This window comes from Ambystoma mexicanum, chromosome 1p (assembly GCF_040938575.1).
Source record: "Ambystoma mexicanum isolate Mex_15411 chromosome 1p, UKY_AmexF1_1, whole genome shotgun sequence".
Classification (NCBI taxonomy): domain Eukaryota; kingdom Metazoa; phylum Chordata; class Amphibia; order Caudata; family Ambystomatidae; genus Ambystoma; species Ambystoma mexicanum.
The window spans coordinates 324,224,094-324,236,099 of NC_090921.1; the positions used below are offsets into that span (position 1 = coordinate 324,224,094).

The 12,006-nt window shown below is 45.1% G+C and overlaps 2 protein-coding genes across 5 annotated transcripts in view; one reads left to right on the forward strand and one right to left on the reverse strand.

The window, feature by feature from the left end:
- The window catches only part of SHC2 (SHC adaptor protein 2), a 708,489-nt gene that overhangs the window by 54,929 nt on the left and 641,554 nt on the right, over window positions 1–12,006 (forward strand). The gene's annotated exons all lie outside the window — the stretch shown is intronic.
- The window catches only part of LOC138569766 (uncharacterized), a 79,712-nt gene that overhangs the window by 23,377 nt on the left and 44,329 nt on the right, over window positions 1–12,006 (reverse strand). For 2 of the 3 annotated variants that reach the window (XR_011303325.1, XM_069648053.1), the window contains exon 2: window positions 1,789–1,898. The exons of the other annotated variant lie outside the window; for it this stretch is intronic. Coding sequence is in view for 1 of the 2 variants with exons in the window: in XM_069648053.1 (XP_069504154.1) it covers window positions 1,834–1,898 (65 nt within the window). In the remaining variant the exon portion in view is untranslated. The remainder of the gene's footprint in view (window positions 1–1,788; window positions 1,899–12,006) is intronic. 3 annotated transcript variants of the gene reach the window in all.

Consider the following 12,006-nt stretch of genomic DNA (forward strand, 5'->3'; position numbering starts at 1 on the left):
GACCTTCAGGAAGCTTTGATATTCTCCACCACCGGCCTACACTCCGGCTACCACCAAATACCACTGCAGACAAAATTTCGCTCCATTATGACCTTTTCATCCCCTATCAGCCTCTTCTGATAAAAGAGGCTGGCTTTGTGGTGTCCTCAGCAGTGGGATTATTTCAGCACACAGTAGGGGGTGTTCTAGCTGGTCTTAAGGGGGTCATTAACGTCAGTGACCACAATTTCATATACTCAAAAACAGAAAAGGAGCATTTGGAATGAATTGAAGCAGTCTTCAAGCACTTGAGCCAAAAAGGACTCACACTCATGAACAGAAATGCCAATTTCTGCAACTCAAAGTGCAATTCTTTGAACTTGTCTTCCAAGATACTGGAATATCAGCAGACCTGCAAAAGATTACAGGTATCAAGGACATCACGACACACTCTAACCCGTTGGAAGTATGTAGGTTCCTAGGTCTGATTAACCTTTGTGGAAGATTTATACCTAATTTGGCAGAAAAGAACAGAATGGACCCAATCCACACAAAAAGCATTAGAGGAAGCCAAAGTGGCATTGGTGGTGGACACTACAATAGCGTTCTTCAACCCCAAGGGACAGCCAGAAATCCTGGTGGATGCCAGCCCAGCTGGCGTGGGAACAGTGAGTCAATAGCAAAGCGATGAGGAGTCACATTGCACAGGTGTGTAAACACTTCCACTTGTACGCATTCAGTCATCCAATTACTTTTTTAAAATATTTTTTTTATTTGTTTATGGTTATCAAAACCTTTACAAATGTTATCACATCCATACAACAAAACATTTGTCATTAAAAATAAAAAAAAGACTTCCATTTTAACAAATCGAGCCCAGGAGTCTCAGACCTTTCTCGCTTAATAAAATCACAATGTCCATTTCACTATTCACAACCCCCTTCCTTCTTATTACACCTAGAACTTTGTGTCTCGTTTAGTGCTACCATTCTAACAGGTCCCGCCCCCTGCCCCTCCATTGAGCTTAAGTCAGGAGTTTAAAGGCCTTCAATATGTCAACCACTGCTGCTGTTAACTGTACTGCTTGGCCTGAGATCATTCTGTTCCAAATGTGATCTGATAAAATACTGTCCTCTCTATGGTCCAAACATCGAAACTTGGATAACCTTAAGGGCCATGTTCCTTCACATTCCATTAACAGATGATGAAGCGACTGATTTGATGGTATGGCACAGAAGTTACTTAGCTTGCTCACTTGGTCTCCTTGCTTGTGTATATTCAGAACTTCGCCAGTGGGGAGGAGATTTAGTCTTACCCTTGGGAAATTGTTCCTTATCCTTTGGTCTGGGTATTTTACCAGGTAACGAGGCAGATGGCCTAGCTTTTTTTCCACTGCCAAGAATAGATTGGTTGGAGTCGAGCTTCGTACCTTGGCTATAGTCTCTATCCAATCCAGATTTTCAAGGTCACTCTTTACCTTCAAGGGATTGGTTATTAGAGTTTCTATGTCTAGAATCGTCAAAGCTAGGAATATTTTTACCTTTACTTCTAGACCTGCCAGTCATCCAATTACTGTGGTGACAGACCACGAATCGTTGCTTCAAAATTTTTGAGGTCCAGTGTTTTGGCCGCCACTCCAGCTGGAAAGATGGATGTGTCCATTTCATGATTATGGGGTGACACTCCAATTCAGAACAGGAGCCGGTAACTCGGCTGATTACCTTTATGGGCCCCCATAATTACACCAGCAAATAAAGAAAACTTGGATGTTGACAATGAAGCGTTTGTGAACATGACAATAAGACTCACTGTTCCCAAGATAATGGCCCTCCAATACGTTGCGCAGGTCACAAATCAGCACAGCAGCATGCATAAAGTGGTGGAACAGCTGAGCGGAGGACCGTGGACATCTGTCCCATCTAATTAGAGGAGATAAACACCGGAAACATGAATTATTTGTCAGCTTTGAGGGAGTTCTGCTCAGAGGTACGAGAATCATGATGCCTCTGAGTCTGATAAAGACGGTGGTGCTTTGAACTATATTACAGTCATATTTGTGTGCCATAAATCCTCTTTCTCCTTTTTATTTCTTTATTTAATTAAACAAAATGTTGTTCTTCCTTGTTTTTCATGTATATTGTTTAAAGATCATGTTGCTCATTTTACTGATTAAAACAAAATAATCGAATATAATGGAGTGAACAAGTAGAGTAAGTAGGGGCCCATGAAGTCAGGCGTCAATTTTCATTTGGTAATAAGTGACGGGCGGCGGTTGGGAAAGTGGGGGAGGAATAGAGATGGTGAATTGAATGAGAGAGTAGTCAGGGGGCACATGTTAATTGGCAGAGCAGAGGAGACCAAAGTGTAGTATAGGAATATGAGATTGAGAGATCTGGCTACAGTGTGGGATGTAAGTATGTTGTCTAGTAAGTTGACTGAAAGAGTGATGTCAAGAGGGAGATGTTGGGCTTTTTTCATATTGGAGAGGTTGAGGCCACCCGTTATTACGGTAACAACTTAATCTTGGAGTGTTCTCAGTAAGAGGTCAAGATCGGGGAAGAGGTTGAGAGGTACCCTCAGCCTCTTTTTTGAGGGCTTCCAGTGGATGGTTGATAAGGATCCTAGAAGCCACACAAACCAAGGCAATATTAAGGGAAATGGTGTGGTTTCCGGACATGGAGAGATGGGTAGAATTTAATTTCACCAGCTTCAAATGGGGCCAAGCAGCCTGTCCCATGTACAGTCCCCCTCTATAGAATCACCCTGGAAGGCAATAAGCATGGAATTTGGAACAATTCAGCAGAAACATCACTTCATGGTCGTTTAAGATGAGTTATCGGGATAATCGGTGTGGTTGGTCCAGTCTACATCTGCAGAGACAGCACTCCCAGTACTTGAAGACATGTTTGCCACTCATGGCATACGGGAATCTCTGAGATCAGACAATTGGCCGCCTCCATTTCAGGACACAGACTTTGCTGAATTCATGGCATGTTATGGTGTTTCATACATTTGCATCACGCCATGCTGGCTACGGGACATGTGATGCCGAACGATTGATGTGGAGGCTGAATAAGAGATTTCGCATTGTGCTGGTGAAAGGTACAGAATTGATCAAAGCTCTAGTTACTTTCATGATGGCGTAAAGGACCTTTCCCCATACTTACACAATAGTAGAACTGGCAGAAGCCTTTCTCGACCGCAAAGTGAGTCATTACTGCCTGAACATGGATCCAGACTCAAATCGGAGAACGATATTATGAAAACAAGGGTAAGGCAAGTCAACAGAAATTACAAAGAGTCCATGTGGTGGCGACTGGTGCCATCTCAAGTTACAGGATACTGCCCTCCTAAATCAGAACAGTACCCACAAGCTGTGCCTACCTCAATAATACACGCTTTGGACGATTACCCACAGAGGTAATGGTCCATGTTGACAGCAAGGAGAGAGGATGAACAAGTCATGAGAAACAGAAAGTGAAGAGGTTACACCCCAAGAACTATTAGGATATGAGAGGAGAGACTACCAAAGGATGCCAGCAAAGTTAGAGGATTGTATAATAGAAGAATGTAGCAGAGAGCCTTGAAACTGAGACTCTTGTCAGTACTGAAAACCAGGGCAATGTTCTACGATAACCCTGGAGGGTGGTAATGTTTTGTTGTTGTTTAATGGACATGTTGCTGATATTTGATTATGGTGAAGGATGGTGATGTAAATAAGCACAGAATGGGTAACGGTGGCGGTCGTGCCAAACAGGTCAGAATAAAAAGCACCCCCCATCTGAGGAAGGGCAGTGTAGAACGAACTTGGTGTGCTGCATAGTTCGTTATATCGGTGAGGCCACCCCTCGTCCGATATATGTGACCCTACATATAACATGGGCCACAGGGAACTCTTCATATTTCCTAGTGGGCCCCTAATCCACGGGCCTGACCTTTGTGGGTATCCTACTGTTCTCCTCTCTTACCCGCTCTCCACATCACCCCACCTCCTTCCTCATCTCCCGCATTTCTTTGAAGCAAAAAAATCTCCAAGTAACTTATTTATCACTTGTAACAAATATTTTATGACAGTTTCTTTATGATCAACTACATTTGAATTCCTATATAGATACAAATGTGCTTTCCAATTCACTTTTTGGACCCATTGTTTCTTGGGCGCAAAACCCCAAACCCTACTTCTTTATTACATTTAACCAAATAGCGCAATATAGGGCGAATTTGAAAAGCATTTTCAGGGCCACTTTTAGTTCCCACTCCACTGCAGCACATGTCATTGTTCAAAATACCCTGAACAGTGCAAACACAGGCCCCACTGCCAGATCTCAGAACAGGGACACCTTGTGCAAAACAAATCTGGGGACTCAAGCATATTCAATAGGGGAAGTGAGAAACCAGCAAACCCCCATCGTGTACATCCTAATATTCCTCTACCATGTCCCCATGTCCGGCAGGTAAAAGTTGCTTGGAAATTATGGGGTTATCCATTTCCACCGCATAATTCTTGGGGACTAAGGGGATGACCATTTATGTTTCTATTTCGAAGCGAGTAGGGTCCCCTCTTGTCGAAACAACAGAAGACTTGTTTTCCCTTTTCGGTCATATTGAGCCTCTTGCACTCCAAGCGGCCTAAAGGGAGGAGAGTGAGGAGAATGAGTGAGGAGAGCGAGTAGGTAGAGTGAGTGAGGAGAGGAGAGTGACCGAGGAGAGGAGGGTGACTGATAATAAGAGAGTGAGTGAGTGAGTGAGTTGGGATGAGTGAGGAGAGTGAGAGTGGGCAAGTGTGAATGAGAGAAAGGGAGGAAGTGTGACCGAGAGATCCTCTTCGCCTTCAAGGAGGAGACTGTGGGTGAAGTTTCAAGCTCCACGGTATGAGAGCCTGAATGTCTGAGCACACTGCTCAAGCAGGAGGCGACATTGCAGGTTCTGCAGCAAGGGGTGCCCCGGGTGAGGATGGGTGCATGTGGAGGGGCCTTATGACGAGGGGATGACAACAGTTCATTCATATGTGTGCATGACCTACAAAATGTATGCATACATGCAGATCGACTGTGACTTGTACAATGTGTGGATTGGTGGATGCCACTGACCTCTCCACGTTGTTCACAAATCCTGACCCGCAGAAAACACTGGGCAAGGACCAATATGTGGACTTGCCACCACTTGAGGGAAAAGAGTAGGGCGGAGAGGATGTAGGGGACACGTATAAGCCACTAGCATAGGCTGAATATGGGGTTACTGCGCATGACCCGAGGAAGTGACATTCCCACAGAGGGCTACAGATACAGATGATGGCTGGGAACTCAAGGGAGCAGAAACATCCCCTGGTTGGGATTATGATGGTCTAGTCCCTTCTGCCCATCAGCCAATGATTCCAGTCAACGAGATCCGCTGCCCCTCTCTCCTGCTCGGGTATGCCCTGACCTGAGAATATGACATGCCCTTTCTAGATCAACACCAGGACCCATCCCTCCCAACACTTTGGGAGATTGACTGCAGGACATATTGGATTAGCCAAGTCAGCGAAAAAAAGACAACTCGTGCAGGCATGTCTACCTGTAGATGGGGCATCAAAGCGATAAAACATCAGGCATTAACCAGGGTGACTCCAACCTTATGACAGATCTGGCCACCCAAATTACTCCATCCAGCTGCAACACTACATCCGCAGTCACAGGAAAGAGTTATGCACTGTGCTGCCACTAAAGCCACCACACTGGGCACTGCCAAGTAGTACAACAGACTGCCCCACTAAGGGCCCCTAGCCTGCAGAGCAGTCAGAGGCTGACCCTCAATCAACGAGGCATGTTTATGTTCTTGAATCTAGCCACCACTGTGACATGGCGTAGTCACCACGTTGTTTGTTGTTTGTTTGGCTGACGGTTATTGCCACACATCTTTTCATGTATGGTATGTTGGCCTCTAGTGTGATGTCACCAGTACAAAGGCACCTATCATATATAGCTCCTTTAGGATGTCTCCAGAGTGCCCTCTCAGCGCCAACTCCTCTAAAACTCTGGCTTAATTGGCTCCTATCAGACCACAATGGAGCAAAAGATTTATTTTTCAATGTTCAGCGCAGATAGGGTTGAGTGTCATTTTCTGAATCTCCCACTTTATTCATTAGTCCCAAAAATCATCAAGACAACAAGCTAGTCTTTTGACATTTGCCTGTGAAAGGAAATATCAGGTTAGTCTACGTTTACTTTACTCACTCCTCATCAATGAGCCTCAGGAGAATGCAAATCGTTCTTGGAGAGGATTCAGTCTATGCTACTGTCTTCTCCCACCAAAAGGCAGTTCCTGGAAAAGGGAAACGCATCTTTAAACCAGCGCCGGATTCTCCAGCTGGCCTGGACATCTCTTTGTGAATAGCACATTTGGAACAAACCATAACACTTGGACTCAGCAGTGATGTTCTTTGTAGGAATCAGGCTGTCCCGCTCCATGGACAGGTCCCTCAGCAGGTGTCTGGTGTAGGCATAGTCCAAGAAGAGGGGGCACTCTGTCTATTTTGCTGTACACCCCTGGTCCCCCGGGCAGTAGTGCGAGTGGTTGAGTCCTCTAGCATGCATAAAGGCTCTTACCAGCATTGCTCCTTGGATGTCCATTCTGCTGAGGCCCTTGCACTGGTTTGTTAGTATGTCCGGATCAATGTTCTTCCACAGGTGCTCTGCTATTGCTGAGGGTGGGGCGCCTGCCTGCCCATAGATGTCCTTCTCCCGGGTGCCTGTGTACATGGCCCCCATCACCCGCTGTCCGGTGGGATTGTCTCCAGCATGAATTTTCTCATGAATCCCTCTGCCCCTGCACAGAGCCATGGCGCTGCCCACCTCAGTCTTTTACCAGAAATATGTTTTTAGATTATTCTTCAGTTTTTTTATGTATTTATTTATTGGACATTTGTATGGGTCCTATACAGTAAAAAGTGTTTTGAGGCGCCACAAAACAAAGGGAGGGGGGCAGAGGAGAAACAACAATAACGGTTCTACTAGGTAATGTGACATTCGGATTGTGTAAGTGCAGTGACAAGAATTGCAGGGGGAGGGGGAAGGTCAGGGTGGAAGGGATGGGATAAGGGAAAGGGGGAGGAGCGAGAAGTGCAGGATGGAGGTGGCCCCAGGTGCTGGGCAAGTGCTAAGTGGAGCCCAGAAGGGCAAGTGCCTGGGGAACCAGGGGTAAGGGTCAACTAGTGCGAGGATGGGGGTGGACCAGCCTCTGTGGCTAGTTAGGGAAGGGTGCCCGAGGGCAAGTGCTGGTTATAAGGGTGCTGGGGTCGACTGACCGAGGAGGGCCTGGCACCTGTATGACTCATAGGGGACCAGGCAACTAGTTGCAGCAGCAGGGGTACATTACCAAGGGAGAGGGAGAGGAATTGAGGAGGAGAAAAGGAAAGTCTTGAGCAGGCTCTGGAATTTAAGGAGATCCGTCTCAAGTCTGAGAGAGGCAGGGAGGCCGTTCCAGAGGGAGGCTCCTCCAGCAGAAAGAGATCTATCCCCAACTCTCTGCTTGGAGAAACCTCTGACCTGCAGAGAGTTTGAGCCAGAGGACCGAAGAACTCTAGCAAGGAGGTATTTAGGGAGAGAAAGTTGGATGTAATGAGGTCCCAGGCCCAGAAGGCCTTGTGGATGATGCAGAGGGCCTTGAATTTGATCCTTGCAGCCACCGGGAGACAGTGGAGAGATTTTAGGGCTGGAGAGATGAGGTCCCTGGGCTTGATGCCAAGGATACATCTCGCAGTCCTATTCTGGATTAATTGGACCACAATCTTTTCTCTGCTTTTCATGAAAGCTCTACATGGCATTTAGATAAACTTAGCCAAAACCATGGAAATGGCCTTTAATTTGAAGGAATTAGCCTGCTTTACTTGGAGCATTGATTTGATCAAATGAGATTAGATCACTCAATACTCCTATCTTGGAATCATCACTGACCATTCTCTAACACAGACATCATATTCAAAGCTACTAACTAGAAAATGTATGCAATAACTGTTTCCATTAAAATCCTGTTTGGGGCAATATGGGGAGTTTAGCTTCCGACCATCTGTTGAAACATATAAACTTAAACTGTCTGCAATCATTCAATATGGCTGTGGGATTTGGTCTGTTAAGCATATGGAGTCAATAGAGAAACTAGAGAGTAAATGCTTTAAAAAAGGCCTGATCCTGCTTTTAAGGTTACCTGTGAAATACATAAGAGCTGAGATTGGTCCATTGCAGAGAATTCACATATCCCATGTTAAATGTATGCATACTCCGTCCCACAATTCCCTGCCTTATTATATTTGTGTTTGTATTTATTTTATTTGTAGTGCGCACCTTGCATAATTTACAAGGAAATGGTTACAAACAGGCTTAGCAGGTTCCCCAATGGAGACAATCTTAGCAACATGAATGCATTAAGGCTTAACACAGGTTACATAGTGGTACATGATTACAGATAATACTATAGACATTACAAGTATTAATGCTATAGCAGACCGTAGGAAGCGCTAAAAAAGCGAGATATATCATATTATATTACATATATTATAGCCGGTCAGATAGCACAGCGATATAAGCGCACACCCCATATATCTATGCACATCCTGCTGTGGCACGTTCGAATACTGGCAGGGTCAACTCAGCCTTTCATCCTTCCGAGGTCGATAACATATGATACCACTCTGTGGGATAATAATATCTTCTGTTATTTCAGCACTCTGGTACCTGGTGTGTAGTGCTCTATAAGAAATACATTATTATGTTGTTTATATCAAAGAAGCATTTATAGCATCCTCTTTTAAGATACTGGCAGTCACATTGTAAAAAATGTTTTGCATACATTTGAAACTATTGATTTTGCACTAGTTGAATTTGTGTGATTTATCACAGAATCATTCACATGCTTATTGACTGTGATCACAACCTCACAAATTTAAATACTTGGGCTCGTGCATGCGACTATATGCCATTTGTGCTCTGTGTTGGGTACTCTCCAAATATGACTTGGGCGTGATAACTTGCTACAGAAATTCAACATTCTACCTATATTATCAGTGTTTGGGGCATTGTAATAGCGGAAAGGGAACTATTATAAATCTACCCATCTACATGCAGGAGAAACAGTGCCCCAGAAATCACCTGCCCCAAGAACGGAAGACACAGCCATAGGACAAAGTCCACTGTCTTTATAAACACTTCAAATGACAGGGATCACAGCATGAACAACCCAATATTCTCCAAATGCTCTCGCTCTCCAGGCACCTGTCATCCAGTTTTGTTAACCACTGATGTTACAAAAATAAGGTTACATCCCAAAAACCTAAGGTAAGGGATTGGTTAGTGAGATGAACTATATACTCATTCTATATGGGATATAGGGCATTAGTGTGCTTATTGGGTAAGCCATATCAGGTGTCTCCTCCTAAAACCACCTCTATGTGTTACAAATACAAAGTTACATGTTAGGGAACAGTGATTGGCCAGTGCAACATAGTATAAGCTTAGCTTGGAAGGTAGTTAGAGCTTGGACAGAAAGGTTCTTCTCAGCCTTGGAGCTTCAGAGAGTTAACATGCCAAGTGCAACTATTCAAGGTAGTGGGAACAACCCCGAACGTGCTACCGGTTCCTAATAAGTTACCATTTCCGAACTCCTAGGCCCTGAGACAGAACAAGCATATCCTTTGTGTCTATCAGTAATAAAGCTAAATGCCTGCATAACTTCATGTAGGGATGTCTATGTACTTCATGTCTATTGTATCTATGTCATGATGTCATCGGTGTTCTTTGAGGTTCCAGTCAGCTGACTTGTTCAATTGATGACAGCTGTATCTCTTCAATACTGTAATCCGGGTATGGTCTAAATGGTTGTCTGAGTGAGAAGAGCTTCTCACACCTGCGATACATCAATGATGGGGAGGAAGAGCCCAAAAGTCATGTACATCTCTTGTTCATCTGTCTCAGGGCTGAGAGTGGCATGTGTGTAACGAGGGCCATGTTTGGGTCTCCCGCTTCAATCCCCCCTATGGTCGACAAGTCGACCACATTTCGTAGACAACCTTCTTTATTCACATGCGGCCTTGGCATCCACACTTTTGCTTCTCCTCCCAGATGTCCATTGTACTTCACATGCTTGTCTATGCTCCAGGACATATAGCAGCAAACTCCATCTGGTTTGCACCATATCCATCTTCCCCAATAGTTGCGTGAATCTGGGGGAAAGGAGAACATTGCACTTGGCGGGAACAGAGGAACTGCATCAAATGTTGGGTTTGTTACTGCCTCCATTTTAGCAGGTGAGCCTGATAATTGTATGATTGCATCTATTAGTGCCCCATTCTCACCATTGTGGGAAGGCATGCACGTGCAGCAAGAAGGCCTGATCTTTGTGAAAATGCCTTCTTCCATACCTGTGAGAAGATCCAAAATTAATCTGTTCTGTAAAGTCATACATCGGACAACTTTCAACTCTTCTTTGATAGCGTTAAACCCCTTAATGGTCAAGTTTATAGTTTGCAACAGTTCCCATTTGGTGATCTGGAGCCATTTGGCGTTCATATTGGCCTGAACTCCTGGAACGACTGACGCAAATAACATCTCTGTCCTGCTGAATAATCTGTGTTCTGGTGGTATCACGTCCTACATTTTTCTCAACACATAGTGCCTCATTACACGGTAGGCGGTGTACCAAGGTGCTAGTAGCACCTTGGTCCATGCCGGTAAAATACCGGCACCGCCTTGGAGGAAAGGGGAATTACCGCCCTATTCCAAGTTTGGCGGGGCGGTAATTCCCCCTTCCCCCATTGCCCTTCCCCATTCCCATTTTTGCCCCATAGGGCTCTATGGGAATGGGGAAAGCGCTAATTACGGTGCCGCAAATTGCGGTACCGTAATTAGCACCCTGGTCCCTTTGCGGGTTGATTTTTAATGCCTGCTAAAAAGCAGGCGTTAAAGTACCAACCTGCAAAGGGACCTCGTAGTAAGGCGGTAAGGGTTTACCGGTACCGGTGCCCTTACCGGTACCGGTAAACCCTTACCGCACTACGTGTAATGAGGCCCATAGTTTTTTTGAGGCAATACTAATGCTGGCGTGTTCAGCTGTACTAGAGAGTGTATCCCTCCCTGGTTCGGCAGTAATTGCATGTAATTTATGCCTTGGACCTGCAGGCCCAGCAGTGATCCATTAGCACTGCGGTACCGACTCTCATGCCTGGTATCTTTGATATTCACTTGCATCCTTTGTTCTCTCCAACCTTCACTGGACCATTATTCTGGAAACACAAGGAAGCATTCTCAAGTGGTATGATTGGCGTGGTACCTGCTTGATTCTCGACCCGGGGGAGCAGTTTGGCACTTGCTGCCCTCTCCTTGATGCAATTGTAGTTTTCCTTCTGCACCATCTCCACTGGAACTGTCAGGAATGTCCATACACTAGCAGCTGCTGCCTTTCCCAGAATCATGTCATAACTCCAATCTCTCTTTGTCCTGTCTTTGGGCATTGCAACTCCTTTGTGTCACTATTCTGGCTTCTCCTTTGTTTGGGCCACCAAGAACGTACTCTATTGTCTTGTCAGTGCTCCGATTGTCATCTATCATTTCTTGAGCCTTGATATGGCTATCTTCATATGGGAAGGTCTTATGCAATATCCACCTTAGTGTAGCCCATCTCCCTTGGAACCAGCCTCTGATTGTGCAGAGCAACAGGGGCATGAGGCATTGTGCTCTGGCTGTTGGGATTTCTGTTGCTATGAATGTTCCTGAAGTACTCATGGGATAGGTGATGAGAGAGCACACATAGCAGCTCTCCTTTGTTGTCTCTCTCCCCACATTGGTCATGTGCTGGTACCACAGGTTGTTAGACACGTGGGCCAAATCAGCTAGGTACGAAATTATGTGTTCAAAGTCAATATCTATGCTTTGCCTGAGTATATTTGCTTCTCATGCACCGTTGGTTAACTGCCCCTGATGTGGCTTCAGTAAGAGTATAAATAGGGGTTGTGTTAACAGGTACCAAACCTGAGTGTGAGACAATATAACATTTTGT